The 16,296-nt window shown below is 41.9% G+C and overlaps 1 protein-coding gene across 2 annotated transcripts in view; it reads right to left on the bottom strand.

The window, feature by feature from the left end:
* The window catches only part of si:zfos-1056e6.1 (uncharacterized protein LOC107988029 homolog), a 68,699-nt gene extending 53,212 nt beyond the window's left edge, over positions 1–15,487 (bottom strand). Inside the window, exons 1-3 of one of the 2 annotated variants that reach the window (XM_055639996.1) lie at positions 14,956–15,487; positions 11,427–11,494; positions 3,664–3,711 (exon numbers count right to left, since the gene is read on the bottom strand). In XM_055639996.1, the coding sequence (XP_055495971.1) occupies positions 3,664–3,711; positions 11,427–11,494; positions 14,956–15,043 (204 nt within the window). In that variant the 5' untranslated portion in view covers positions 15,044–15,487. The remainder of the gene's footprint in view (positions 1–3,663; positions 3,712–11,426; positions 11,495–14,955) is intronic. The other variant, XM_055639995.1, reaches the window with a different exon arrangement.
* Between the last annotated feature and the right edge of the window lie 809 nt (positions 15,488–16,296).

The raw sequence follows: 16,296 nt of genomic DNA, 5'->3' as shown, positions 1-16,296 counted from the left end.
TCTGGGTATGTGAGTACTCAGAAAAATGACAATAAAGATATACTATACTATACTATACTATACTATACTATACTATCTCTTGCACAACCATGGACTTGTTTTCTAATTTTGTTTTGCACTGATGTCTTGTTTAGTGCACATTTTCTTTTCATTGTCCTGCAGAATTTGCAGAATTAATATATAATTTGTATGTTTGTGTTGTCTGAGTCTGTGTTCCCATGACACTGTTGCAAACATGATTTGCATTGTGCCGGTACCTCACCATACGTGCATATGACAATGAACATCACTTGAGTTGACTTGAAGCGAAATGTATTCCACTTTGCAGAAAGCACTTGATAAGATGCCATATCAAAGGGATTTGCACAAGGGATTTGATCTTGGTGTATAAAATCATTGATAGAGGTGTATAGAATCATGAGAGGAATAGATCGGGTAGATGCACAGAGTCTTTAGCCCAGACTATGGGAATCGAGGACCAGATGAAATAGGTTTTAGCAATTATAGACCTGTTAGTTTGACGTCAGTGGTGGGCAAATTAATGGAAAGGATACTTAGAGATAATATATATAAGCATCTGGATAAACAGGGTCTGATTAGGAACAGTCAACATGGATTTGTGCCTGGAAGGTCATGTTTGACTAATCTTCTTGAATTTTTTGAAGAGGTTACTCGGGAAATTGATGAGGGTAAAGCAGTGGATGTTGTATATATGGACTTCAGTAAGGCCTTTGACAAGGTTCCTCATGGAAGGTTGGTTAAGAAGGTTCAATGGTTGGGTATTAATGGTGGAGTAGCAAGATGGATTCAACAGTGGCTGAATGGGAGATGCCAGAGAGTAATGGTGGATGGTTGTTTGTCAGGTTGGAGGCCAGTGACTAGTGGGGTGCCACAGGGATCTGTGTTGGGTCCACTGTTGTTTGTCATGTACATCAATGATCTGGATGATGGTGTGGTAAATTGGATTAGTAAGTATGCAGATGATACCAAGATAGGTGGGGTTGTGGATAATTAAGTAGATTTTCAAATTCTACAGAGAGATTTATGCCAGTTGGAAGAGTGGGCTGAAAGATGGCAGATGGAGTTTAATGCTGATAAGTGTGAGGTGCCACATCTTGGCAGGACAAATCAAAATAGGACGTACATGGTAAATGGTAGGGAATTGAAGAATGCAGGTGAACAGAGGGATCTGGGAATAACTGTGCACAGTTCCCTGAAAGTGGAATCTCGTGTAGATAGGGTGGTAAAGACAGCTTTTGGTGTGCTGGCCTTTATAAATCAGAGCATTGAGTATAGAAGTTGGGATGTAATGTTAAAATTGTACAAGGCATTGGTGAGGCCAATTTTGGAGTATGGTGTACAATTTTGGTCGCCTAATAATAGGAAGGATGTCAACAATATAGAGCGAGTACAGAGGAGATTTACTAGAATGTTGCCTGGGTTTCAGCAACTAAGTTACAGAGAAAGGTTGAACAAGTTAGGGCTTTATTCTTTGGAGCGCAGAAGGTTAAGGGGGGACTTGATAGAGGTTTTTTAAATGATGAGAGGGATAGACATAGTTGACGTTGATAAGCTTTTCCCACTGAGAGTAGGGAAGATTCAAACAAGGAGACATGACTTCAGAATTAAGGGACTGAAGTTTATGGGTAACATGAGGGGGAACTTCTTTACTCAGAGAGTGGTGGCTGTGTGGAATGAGCTTCCAGTGAAGGTGGTGGAGGCAGGTTCATTTTTATCATTTAAAAATAAATTGGATAGTTATATGGACGGGAAAGGAATGGAGGGTTATGGTCTGAGCGCAGGTATATGGGACTAGGGGAGAATACGTGTTTGGCACGGACTAGAAGGGTCGAGATGGCCTGTTTCCGTGCTGTAATTGTTATATGTTTATATGGTTATATGGTTTAAGGTGAAGGGGAAAAGATTTAATAGGAATCTGAGGGATAAAAAAGGGTGGTGGTTGTATGGAACGAGCTGCCAGAGTAGGCAGTTGAGACAGGGACTATCGCAACGTTTAAGAAACAATTAGACAGGCACATGGAGAGGACATGTTTGGAGGGATACGAGCCAAACGCAGGCAGGGGGGACTAATGTAGCTGGACATGTTAGCTGGTGTCGGGCAAGTTGAGCCAAAGGTGTACGCTGTATGACTGTGAAAGAAATGGTTATGGTGTAGCAGATAACACATTGGTATGGATGCAAGACTAGCAGGCTGACAGGAAACAGAAAGTAAACAAAAGAGGGTCTTTCCTGATATAGAAGATGTAGCATGGGGTGTGGCACTGGGATCAGTGCTGTGCCTCAAACATACAAATTATATAAATTGCTTTGATGAAAGCATGAAGAATATGATCACAAAACATGTTAATGATGCAAAGATAGGGAGAAAAGTAAGCTGTCAAAATGACGTAAGGAAGCAAAAATGGATAGAGATAGGTTGAATGAGTGAGTAAACAATTCAGTAAATAGATTATAATGCCAAAACATATATACGATGTCTACTTTGGCAGGATAATAAAAATGAAGCATGTTATGTTGATTGTTAAGCTCTGAGAAGCAGACAATCTGAATGTCTATAATTTACTGTTATTATGCGAGCACACATGATTAGAACAGCTAAGGGAATATTGTCATTATTTCACTTGGGAATTGAAGAGAAAAAGAGAGATATTATGCATTAGTTACATAGGACACTTACTGCTATTCCCAATATTGTCAAGTTATTATGCTGGCAATCATGATGTTTTCATTTGTTTTCATGCAATCGAGTTTTATAACAATCCTTATAAATAAAAAAAAATGGAACTTAAAGAAATAATTGCTCCATGATTAATACGCGGTCACAGTGGCACAGTGGTAGAGTTGATGCCTTACAGTGAATTCAGCACCGGAGACCCGTGTTCGATCTTGACTACGGGGGCTGTCAGTACGGAGTTTGTACATTCTCCCTGTGACTTGTGTGCATTTTCTCCGAGATCTTCGGTTTCCTCCCACACTCCAAAGACGTACAGGTTTGTTGATTAATTGGCTTGGTAAATGAGAAAATGTCCCTAGTGGGTGTAGGATAGTGTTAATGCTCAGGGATCGATGGGCGGCACGGACCCGGTGGACCGAAGGGCCTGTTTCCCCGCTGTATCTCTAAACTAAACTAAACTATTAGGGGATTAAAATTAGGTACTTTAACTAAAGTTATCAATTAAAAATACACCAAGTGCACAAAGTGCCTGTCCCACTGATGTATCAGATCGCCAAAAGATTTTGAACATTTCGAAATCCAGCGGCAACGGAAAAGAATGTTGCGACACTTGAGGAGACACCACGCATCAATACGTCATCACGCCATGTCACGCCTCGTCATGCCGCATTACAACGTGACTTTTTCAGTGACCGGATACGTCAGTCAATGATGCCAAAAAAAATCGCCAAGTGGAACAGGCCCTTAAGAATACACGATATGTATTTATTTTGAATCTAGGGTAAATATGCATTGATTAAAACTTTGATTAAATCAATGCATTTGATTAAAATGTTGCTTTTAATTTATCCTCGTCGATAATTCTCATTTCATCATTCTACATATTCAATCATGGAATCCATAAATTTAATTTTAAACATGATCATTAATCAAGCACATTTATTTGAATATGCTTTGATGATTATTACCTTCAAGACAAGGATGCTGTCGTCCAGCCCAAAGGAATGAAAGATAACCTGTAGTTTAAAAACATACAAAGTAACTATTGGTAAAAATAATTTAACACATTATAGAATTTCTAAAACGCAAGTTCATATATTTCCACTATCTATGCATGCTTAAAAGTCCCTTAATGTTATCTGCATCCGAAGTCCTTTCAGAATGAAATGAATGGATCTGACGAATTAACTGGCCTACAACATACTCTTCCATTGGTTCTTGCTACCATAGAAAAAAAATGTTACATTTGCTGATCACCCACACACATGCACGTGATTGACAATTAGTTTTTTAAACATTCTTCGATGATCAAAGATAACTTACTTTGGTTGCCATTAAGGACAATGTGTGAGCCACACACTCGTCCACAAATGGGGCAGTGGATGACCGATAGACCATGTGGATGAGTTGCTTGAGAGATGGTACAGTACATTTGTCACACACAGTGCCTTTGTGTTGCTCTAACATATGGTTCTCAGTATCATCCTAAACACTCCTTCACTTTGTGTGATCATAGACCAGATATTCCCAAGACTCAGTGAGGATGCTGCATTTCTTCGAGGAGATTTTGAGCACAACCTTGAATCTTTTGCTTGGTCAGCCTATAATCTCTTCTTATGACCAATCTCAGAACAGAGTATTTGTTTTGAGAGTCTGGTTTTGAACATGAAATTTATCCTTTTGATGAATTTGGAAGAATTTACAAAGATAGCATTGGTGTATTTTTCCATTGCCTTGAAATGGCTACTGTCAGTAGCCCAGGTCTCATAACCATATGGAACGACAGCAATTACCATTACCCAATAAACCTGTACCAGGTTTGAGGTGTGGAACTTCAAATACCCTGTTCCTCAATCTACCAAATGTTATTCCAGTACATTAAATGGACTGGTATGAAGTAGCTGTTGTGATATGGTATTCCAATATTAACTGTCATCACCTTGTGAAAGGCCTAGAAGAGAGCAGAATTTTCAAAGTGAGTCAACGTGAGCTTTTTGAACCTGCGTATAAATAATCCGATGAGCAAACAGACAGGACTGGACCAAATATGAGGGAATAATCGCAGGCACATGATTGAAGTGTCAGTGAAGAGCATTTTGGAGTCAGTGACTATAGCTCCATAGGTTTGCTGAGAGATATGGGGAATTTGCCCCAAAGTTAATGTACTGCTGATTACACTATCGTACAAAAGGACCTGGCAAAAGTCGGCTGGGAGCAACTACTGGTAAGTGGGTCTACATCTAACAAATTGAGTCATTCAAAAGTGAATGACAAATTGAGTCATTCGTAAGTTAAATAAAGAGAATTCAAAGCCAACATTTCCATATGGGTGAAAGATAAGAACAGCGAATCTAAGGAACCCTTGATGTCAAGGGATACTTACAGGTTGAATAAAGAAAATTGTAAGTACATGACAGGTAGAAAGAACTAGGAACAGTGGAGACTCTTCAGAAGTATCAAAAGTGAGGAGGTGAACTTAAAAAATTAGAAGGACAAGCAAGACAAAAAATTATCACCAAGATTCAAGATTCAATTTAATTGTCACATGTACCAAATAAGGTATAGTGAAATTTGAGTGACCACACAGCCATAGAAACATAGAAACATAGAAATTAGGTGCAGGAGTAGGCCATTCGGCCCTTCGAGCCTGCACCGCCATTCAATATGATCATGGCTGATCATCCAACTCAGTATCCCGTACCTGCCTTCTCTCCCATACCCCTGATCCCCTTAGCCACAAGGGCCACATCTAACTCCCTCTTAAATATAGCCAATGAACTGGCCTCAACTACCCTCTGTGGCAGAGAGTTCCAGAGATTCACCACTCTCTGCGTGAAAAAAAGTTCTTCTCATCTCGGTTTTAAAGGATTTCCCCCTTATCCTTAAGCTGTGACCCCTTGTCCTGGACTTCCCCAACATCGGGAACAATCTTCCTGCATCTAGCCTGTCCAACCCCTTAAGAATTTTGTAAGTTTCTATAAGATCCCCTCTCAATCTCCTACATTCTAGAGAGTATAAACCAGGTCTATCCAGTCTTTCTTCATAAGACAGTCCTGACATCCCAGGAATCAGTCTGGTGAACCGTCTCTGCACTTCCTCTATGGCAATAATGTCCTTCCTCAGATTTGGAGACCAAAACTGTACGCAATACTCCAGGTGTGGTCTCACCAAGACCCTGTACAACTGCAGTAGAACCTCTCTGCTCCTATACTCAAATCCTTTTGCAATGAAAGCTAACATACCATTCGCTTTCTTTACTGCCTGCTGCACCTGCATGCCTACCTTCAATGACTGGTGTACCATGACACCCAGGTCTCGCTGCATCTCCCCCTTTCCCAATCGGCCACCATTTAGATAATAGTCTGCTTTCCTGTTTTTGCCACCAAAATGGATAACCTCACATTTATCCACATTATACTGCATCTGCCAAACATTTGCCCACTCACCCAGCCTATCCAAGTCACCCTGCAGTCTCCTAGCATCCTCCTCACAGCTAACACTGCCCCCCAGCTTAGTGTCATCCGCAAACTTGGAGATATTGCCTTCAATTCCCTCATCCAGATCATTAATATATATTGTAAATAGCTGGGGTCCCAGTACTGAGCCTTGGGGTACCCCACTAGTCACTGCCTGCCATTGTGAAAAGGACCCGTTTACTCCTACTCTTTGCTTCCTGTTTGCCAGCCAGTTCTCTATCCACATCAATACTGAACCCCCAATGCCTTGTGCTTTAAGTTTGTATACTAATTTCTTATGTGGGACCTTGTCGAAAGCCTTCTGGAAGTCCAGATACATCACATCCACTGGTTCTCTCCCTATCCACGCTACTAGTTACATCCTCGAAAAATTCTATAAGATTCGTCAGACATGATTTACCTTTCGTAAATCCATGCTGACTTTGTCCAATGATTTCACCACTTTCCAAATGTGCTGCTATCCCATCTTTAATAACTGACTCTAGCAGTTTCCCCACTACCGATGTTAGACTAACTGGTCTGTAATTCCCCATTTTCTCTCTCCCTCCCTTCTTAAAAAGTGGGGTTACGTTTGCTACCCGCCAATCTTCAGGAACTACTCCAGAATCTAAAGAGTTTTGAAAGATTATTACTAATGCATCCACTATTTCTGGAGCTACTTCCTTAAGTACTCTGGGATGCAGCCTATCTGGCCCTGGGGATTTATCGGCCTTTAATCCATTCAATTTACCCAACACCACTTCCCGGCTAACCTGGATTTCACTCAATTCCTCCAACTCCTTTGACCCGCCATACTAAGTAAAAAGCAAAAATACACACAGCACGTAAAATAAAGTTTAACATAAACATCCACCACAATGGGATCAACATTCCTCAGTGATGGAAGGCAATAAAGTTCAGTCATTTCCCTCCTTTGTTCACCCGTGGTCAGGGCCTTTGAACGGGGCCATTGCCGACGGTCCCTCTCGTCGGGATGATCAAAACTCCGGCGTCGGGACGGATTGGAACACTATGCGGCATGAAGCTCCCGAGTCGGCTGCTTCTTACTGGAGACCGCTGCTTCATGGTGTTAAAGTCCACAGACCCTGCGGTCGGAGCTCCAACACTGGCGATCCGCGACACAAAATCCCAGGCTCCACGATGGCAAGCCCGCGCCGCACCCACGGCTTGAAGCTTCGAGACGGTCTCCAGGAAAGGCTGCACCACTCCATGTTGTAGGCCACGGGGGGGACGGTGATGAGACACAGTGAAAAATCGCATCTCCGTCGAGGTAAGTGGCTGGAAAACGTTTTCTCCGATCCCACCCCCCCTCCCCATAAAATATACCAGGAGACATTAAAACAAACATTCAAGACATACTTAGAATAATAAAAACAGAGAAGGGACAAGACAGACTGCTGGCGAGGCGGCCGTAACGGGCGCCACCCGGCGCCACCAGGTAAAATAAAGGAAAATCCAAAAATATTCAATTGTAAGGTAGGCAACAAAATTGCAATCAGTGCATGGAGCCAGAGGATGTGAGATCTTAAATTAATACCTCAAATTTACACTCACTAAGGGGAATGACGTTGTAGTTGGAGAATTCAGGGAGGGGATGACGAAATTCTATAACATGTTCTTGGAATTGGTTTAACATTATCATGTGTACTGAGATACAGTGAAAAACCTGTTTTGTGTTAGTATCCAGGCAAATTATCCAGAGATGCTGCCTGTTCCACTGAGTTACTCCTGCACTTTGTGTCTATCCTCGGTGCAAACCAGCATCTGCAATTTCTTCGAACACATTAGGATTGTACAGGTTGGTTCTTGAACTAGTAGACCTATAGGTGTAGGAATGTAGCTTTTCCTGAACCTGTGAGACATTGTGCAGTCTTTTTCGCTCCTGGGCATTCAAGTTGCCGAACCAGACCGTGATGCAAGCAGTCAATATGCTTTCTACTGTACTGATGCATCCCAATAGAATGCTTTCTGTGTCCTCCTTAAAAAGGAGGTATTAGATGCCTTAGCAAGTGGATAAATTCCCAGGGTGATGTATTTCATGGCATGTATATCTGGAAAGAAAGAGAGGAGCTGGGTCGGGTACTGACAGACTTTTAAAACATTTGCTGGCCACGGGTGAGATGCCATATGATTGGAAGTCAGCAAATGGGGTAACTTCATTCAGCAGGGATAGGGCAAATAATTTCAGGGAATATCAAATGTAGGAGAGATTATTGGAAAAAAACATTTGCGGGACAAAAGGAAATCTACATTTGGAAAGGCAGGAACTTAGTTGATGATCAACGAACATCACTTAGTGAGGGTGACAACTGTCTGATAAATTTGGCTGAATTTTTTCAAGAGGTAACAAAATGTGCCGTGAGTGCAGTGATCTCGGTGTTTGCGGGTACATTGTGCCATGAGGACATCCCGGAGGATGGTGCGAGTGTGGATGGCTTTCTGACTGTTCGGGTGGACAGGGACTGCAGAGAGTGACAGCGGTCAGTACAACTCTGGTCACATCACGGTGAAGGAGTGTATGTGTGGCCTGGACATTGAACTGATGGCTGTGGGTCTCCACATGCTGTGTGCCCTAGGGATTCCCACACACCGCTGTGGTGGCTGTTTATGTTTAATCTCTATGTAGTTTTGTATCTTGTTGCTATTTTGGTATGACTGTATGGTAAATCAAATTACACTGTACCTCGGTACACGTGACAATAAAGGACCATTGGAAATGTATTGACTGCAACGTGATTGATGTAATCTACCTAGTTTTTCATAAATTCTTTGACAAGATCCCACATGGGAAACTGATCCAAAAAGTTAAAGCCATGGAATCCAAAGTTGGCAAATTCAATTCAAAACAGGCAGTGTAATGCAAAAGGGTGGCTTTGAGATTGAAAGTCTGTGACCAGAGGTGTACTACAGAGAATGATATTGGGCACCTTTCGAATTGTTATATGAACGCAGGAGGTACAATCGCCAAGTTTGAAAATAACGTAAACACTGGTGGTGGTGTTACTGATTATGAAGACTGTAGTCTTTTATGCCACTGTCCCACTTAGGGAACCTGAACGGAAACCTCTGGAGACTTTGCGCCCCACCCAAGGTTTCCGTGCAGTTCCCAGAGGTTGCAGGTGGTTGCCAGAAGTTGCAGGTAGTGGAAGCAGGTAGGGAGACTGTCAAAAACCTCCGAAAACCTCCGGGAACCTTGTTGTGGTGGAGAAGCTTGTGTGGACCCGAGATCCTGAGAGCAACGCCGTCCGGAGACAACACATATAGCTAAGATGGTGAAGGAGGCATGGGGTTACTTGGTTTCACCGGCTGGAGCTAAGAATACATTAGGAAGGAGATTATGGTACAAGTTTATAAAACTTTCCTCAATCCACACCTGCAGTATTATGTACAAATCCAGTGGTCACACTGCAGGAAGGACATAGAAAGAAAGGCAAGGGAAAGGTATACACGGGACCTGATCACTGTTTGTCATTACACAGTGATCGGTCAGTAGAACAATGTGCTAGATAACATTCCCAGATGGATGCATGCTAGATTGCCGATTGAAGCAAGAGCAGATGATGGTGAGCTTGCAGCTGGGCAGGGTAGGGGGAGGAAGGGGGAGGGGGGTGGGGGGGTTGGAGCAAGATGGTGGTGATGACAAATGCCAAGGCAACCAGTTGGCTGTTCATAATTACTCTTCTGAAACTGGATCATTACCTCTTTGGGGAGATTCATGATGAAGTCATTTCTGAAGAGACAGCATAAGGGAGTTGGTACAATTTAAACAGTGCAGGAGGCGGGACCTGATGCATATTTAGTCAAATCTGAGATGGTATGAAGACGGCCAAAAGAACGTTTGGAATCCTATTTATACAAAGAATGCCACAGTTTGCCAAATTAAATGAAACATTCACAAACAGTGGTAAAGCTCCAGTAGGAGTATTTAATGGGTTACAGAGTCAGAACAATGTTAACGCCTTGGAAAGAAGAACAGATTTAACACTATCAACTATAAATGGAGGAAACAAATACTCAGGGTTTGAGATGGGTGCCAAACATGTGAGCTTTGTGTCCTGGGTGGTCACAAAAAGCTGGAGTAACTCAGTGGGACAGGCAGCATCTCTGGAGAGAAGGAATGGGTGACGTTTCGGGAGTCAAGACCCTTCCTCAGACTGGTTAGGGATAAGGGAAACAATAGATATAGATGGTGATGTGGAGAGATAAACATAGAAACATAGAAATTAGGTGCAGGAGCAGGCCATTCGGCCCTTCGAGCCTGCACCGCCATTCAATATGATCATGGCTGATCATCCAACTCAGTATCCCGTACCTGCCTTCTCTCCATACCCCCTGATCCCCTTAGCCACAAGGGCCACATGTAACCCTCTTAAATATAGCCAATGAACTGGCCTCAACTACCCTCTGTGGCAGAGAGTTCCAGAGATTCACCACTCTCTGTGTGAAAACTATAAATGGAGCATAAACTATAAAGAACAATGAATGAAAGATATGCAAAAAAGTAAACAAGCCTGTTTGTGTAAGCTGCTTGTCGGGTGAAATTGAGAAGCTAGTGCGAATTGGGTGGGGCACATCTGTAACTCTCGTTTCCTTTATCCTTAACCAATCTGAAAGACGGGTCTCGACCCAAAATGTCACCCATTCCTTCTCTCCAGAGACGCTGGTTGTCCCACTGAGTTGCTGCAGCTTTTTGTGTCTATCTACGGTTTAAACCATTATATGTTATATGGTCTGCAACGTGGTAGAAGGTTGCTCAGGACCGCTCTCCAGTTGTTGATTGAATGATTCAGTTCTAAACCAGCATCTGCAGTTCCTTCTTACACGTGTTGTCCTGGGTGATACGTGCTGTTGGAGCCGCATTCGTTCAGGCAAATGAGAAGAAATTCATCACCCCCCCTGATTTATTTCTTGCTGGGTACGATTGGGAAGGGAATTATTCACCACAGATTATTTAAACTATGTCATGCTCTCATAGCCACAGTAATTATGCGGCTAATCCATGTTAGGTTCTGATCAATGATGAATTCTAGGACAATGGGGGACTCCGCAAAGATAATGCCATTGAATGTCAAAGATAGGTGGTTAGACTCTGTCTTAATGGATATAGGCATTATCTGTTTTATTTTTTTGACATGACTATTATTTGCCATTTATCAGCCCATACCCCATACCAAATGCTAGCTAGCATTTTTGTTAACACAATTGGGACAATTGCAAACTAATATGAAAAAGAAAAACAAACATTCCTACTGTACCTGCTTAGCAGCAGCTGTGTCTAGTCCTTGTAAAATCCAAACATCTTTCACAATAGTAATTTCATTATCTAAAAACAAAATGTGAGAACAGTCATTTATTTATTCCAACAATTCATGAGATTTGGATTGAATCATCAGCAAAACTTGGATAGAAGTTTCCTTCTCATGAATCACCAATATTGAGACGAGATGCCAAGGGATCTCACCAGAACATAGAAAAAAATTGGGATTGGGGTAAAGATGCTGTAAGGAAATATTCCCCGATAGGGAATCTAGGGGACCAAGTCTCATCTCAAACGTACACAAAAAAGCTGGAGAAACTCAGCAGGTGCAGCAGCATCTATGGAGCGAAGGAAATAGGCAACGTTTCGGGCCGAAACCCTTCAGACGGGTTTCATCTCAAGATTGAATAAAGAGGAATTATTTTTTGTGTATATTAAATTATTAAGTCAAACATTCAAAGATAGATTGTAAGTCAAATGCTGATGTCAAAGATCAGTATGTTGAGTGTGCAGCAAGCTCGAAGGAAACTATGCTGAGGATCACTCCATAAAATACCCAAACAAAGATCAGTCACAATAAACTTATTGGGTGGTGCAGCATAAATCGAAGGATAGCAATCTGCCTATTCTCCCATGCTCCTATGAACTTCTTTATGATCACTCCATGAAATACCCCAAAAAATAAAATCACTTTATCCAAAGACAATTTAATCACTCAACATTTCTGGAATTCGTAATTCATAAGTGATAGGAGCAGAATTAGGCCATTCGGCCCATCAAGTCTACTTTGCCATGCAATCATGGCTAATCTATCTCTCCCTCCTAAGTGGATGAATCCCCGAGTGGATGAATCCCTGAGTGGATGGTTTTCGTATTGAAAACCATATTAACTCCTTTGGAAATGCAAGTGTTGCTGCTGGTCTCTTCTACTTAACCATGGTGACAAAAATTCGACATAAAATATACAGATTCTTGCTTGGTTAATCACAGTAGGAGGGTTGGGAAATTGCAATCTTCACGTGGTCCACCCTGTTTCGACTAATGCAATCAATCCAACATACACAAACAAGATCAAATAGAACAAGTTGACCAACAACCTTAGGCTGTTCATGCCATACGCAAGAAGAAGAATCACAGTAGATTTGATGAACTCATAATGTCAAAACAATATGATGGAATGGATGAAGTACTTTATCTAGCAGCTGCAAATCATGTCACTAGGAATTGTTCTTAAATATGATGATCGTCTCCAAATTCTCCAAAGATAAACACAAAAAGCTGGAGTAACTCAGCAGGACAGGCAGCATCTCTGGAGAGAAGGAATGGGTGACGTTTCGGGTCGAGACCCTTCAGACAATTGTCCAAGATGGGAGAAGCTCAGTCAACTGCCATGAAAATAACAACAAGGATATATTAACTAAATCCGCCCACTGCTGCACCCGCTGAGTTTCTCCAGCAATTTTGTGTACCTTTTAACTAAATTCAGTTTGGGTTATGTGCACCATTTTCATGTTTTTTTAATCCAGGCCCCTCCAAGCCATTATAATGTGGCCATTTAATAAGTTATATAAATGAACAAAATGGAATAAAGTTTGGAGAATATTAAAGTCTATCTTACAATACCGCCCACGACATAGCAAGCTCATATGTGATTTTCCCTGTAACTATTTAACACAGATTGTGAGGAGGACACTTCTCGCAGTTGTGAGCTGTAAGTACTGTACTACCATTCGGGTTCACTGATTTCCGGGACAGTGAGGAACAAATTCCGAGATGGGGAAATGAAACAGAACAAAAATGACCACATTTACAAACCTTTATATTCCTGATATTTACGGGTCAGGTCGCAGGGAGTTCCCCCCGCCACAGGTACCATGTAATCCCGTGCTACCTGCTCCACAGTCGGATAGTCGGCAACTAAACCGTTTCCCCCACACGGTTTGCCAGGTGAGGAGGGGGCTGTGGACCCTCAGCAGGACCAGAAACAAGACCTGTCAAAGGGCGGCTGAGCCAACGACCATCCACACTTCAGTAGAAGTTGCGATCACTGTCGTACATAGCATTGTTAGGCAATATAAAGGAATGGAAAACAATTGTACAATGCAATTTGCAGTGAAATATGCATTTCACACAATATTGATGTTTTCAACAATTATGATATATTCCTGATTGATATAAAATACATCCATTGATGCTCCTGAACACATCATCAGTGAGGTCATTGGGTGTTTTGGGTCTTTCAACATCAGACCCCCTCACCCAGGCGACCCAGTCGTGGTTGATCAGATCACGACTTGTGTTCAGGTGGCATTCGCTCTTCCCCATGGACCTTCTCTCCTGATCCAGAAGATACTCAGCTATCCAGTATATCTTTATATATCTTATTCAAAGCAACAGGGAGATTTGTTACAATGCTCACAGTGATTAATCAGATAAATGTTTAAAGATGGTGATGAGGAGAAATTTGTTCGTGCAACGGGTGAATGTGTGGACTAAATTGCGACAGAGGGCTGTAGAGGCTAAGTTGCTGAATATGCCTGAAAAGAAAATAGATTTTTTTCTCTGCACAAATAACATAAAAGGGTATGGAGACAGTATATGAATGTAGCATTGAAATGAAGGATCAGTCATAATTACACTCAATGGCGATGCAGGCTTGAATCACCAACTTGTGCTCCTATTTACTCTAGTTCTATAATTCTCTATGTTGATTTGTAGCATTAAATTGCTAACAGCTTTAGTGATGGCAAAGACTAGTGGGGAATGATAACTTAATTATTATGCTTTATATTATTGGCTACCCTGCCAACTTGACTTCCAAGGCAGCTGGAAGTTAGAAATCTTCTTGTTAATGTTTGGCAGCAAATAATATCAGGGGAAAAAATCCACAAAGTAATCCTTGCACCTTTGTTATCAGTTTCCCATGTCAATATTCATCAGTAAAGGAATGGAAAACAAATGTACAATGCAATTTGCAGTGAAATATGCGTTCACACAATATTGAAATTTAAAACTATGCAAGTACTTGACACAATAACTTAATAAAGCATGCTATTGGTGATTAGATCTCCCTTGCCTGTTTCATTGTTGATGTTGCAGGATGAAAACAAAACAGTACCTCCGGGATTATTGGTCTGAAGTTGGTCTAAAGGCAGGGATTTTGGTCGAAATTGTTAGGTCATATATCCCAGACCTCTCACAAAAGTCAAAATCTTTAATAATGAGGCTCGAGGCGAGTTACGGTGCCAATAGGAATGGTTGTCAAGAGTTAACATGCGTTACATTAACATAATGGTCTTTATGACTTTCAACTCAGGACACGACACCAACGTTGTGATCAAGTTGTGATCAGACTCATCCCCTTTCAGTTTATTTCTTTCTAGGAGAGGGCCGGAGTCAATAAACATACATGTACGGACATATTAAATTCAACCATTTGAGGGCACTGTTTCACATGTTTCACCAATGCATGCAATAGCAAATAGAATATGGATTTCGCCCGGAGTCTTTTCTGGCGGCGCGCCTACCATTCAGATCCAGTCTCTTCAAAGCAATCCAGATGCGAGAATAATCTGCCTGGGTCGCAGTCGCAGTCGCTGCCGCTGCCGCTGCCATCCTTCTGCTTTCCACCTGCACTCACTTGTCAGCGAGGTCGGGCATCCCGTGTGATGTGCCTCTCCAATCACAAAACACATCCTCGCCCCCCTGAAAAGGTGCTGCTCCTGCTGAATTCAAGAAGCTGCCGGCAACGTGTTGGTGTGCGAGCGGCAGGCGACCGAGTCATGTCCGCCCATGCAAACAATACATTACTGCAGTAAATTGGGAGACTTATTTCAAAACTTTCGTCTTCAACGTTTTGACTGCACAATAGAGTCATCCAGGGTAGAAACAAGCCCTTCGCCCCGAGTTGGCCACACCGACTAAAAATGTCCCATCTACACTAATCCCATCTGCCTGCCTTTGGTCCATATCCCTCAACCTATCCTCTATCCGTGTACCTGTCCAAATGTTTCTTAAACGATGCATACCTGTATTAGGTAATTGAGCCAACTGCTATAACAACATTTAAAACAACAGCTATATAAATAGAGACGTTTTAAAGATATCTGGGCCAAACGCAGGCAGGTGGGACTAGTGTAGATGGGGCATCTTGGTCAGCATGGATAAGTTGGATCGAACGATCTGTTTCCGTGCTTTTTGACTGTTTAGAGAGAGTCAAAATTACAAACTTACAACCTGACAACTACCTCCTCCGATAGCTCGTTACATCCACCCACCACTCTGTACAGAGAAGTTACCCCTCAGGTTCCTATTAAATCCCCCCCCCCTCATCTTAAACCGATCCTCTGGTTCATGGTTTCCCGCTATCTGGGCAAGAGATTCTGTGCATCTACCCGATCTATGCCTCTCATGATTTAGTACATCTCTATAAGATCACCCGTCATCCTCCGAGCCTGCTCAACCTGTTCGTTTAGCTCATGCCCTCCGGTCCTGACAAATTCCTTGTAAATCTTCTCTGCACCTTTTCCAGCTTGACAAAATCTTTACCATAACATTTTGCCCAAAACTGAACACGATAAAAAAATTATAACAATAACACAAAAATAAATGAACATCATTTTTTAATATTCTGCAATTTTGTAATGGTTGCCAAATACATCCGATAAAATCGTGCACATGTTCCACTTATTATGAATTTTAATTTTGGATGAGATTCATATCTTTCTACTAGATCTTAATGAGGAAGGAAATAAAACATTTGGCTTTGGTAAGGGCAAATCAAAAAAAGATGGGATGTGGAAACAATAAAAAAGGAAATGTACAAAATTTGAAAGTAAAAAAGTGATGACGGAAGTTACCTGGGTCTG

This window comes from Leucoraja erinacea, chromosome 8 (assembly GCF_028641065.1).
Source record: "Leucoraja erinacea ecotype New England chromosome 8, Leri_hhj_1, whole genome shotgun sequence".
NCBI classification, from domain to species: Eukaryota; Metazoa; Chordata; class Chondrichthyes; order Rajiformes; family Rajidae; genus Leucoraja; species Leucoraja erinaceus.
Note: the sequence above shows the minus strand (reverse complement) of the source record. Positions and strands in the feature narration are given on the sequence as shown.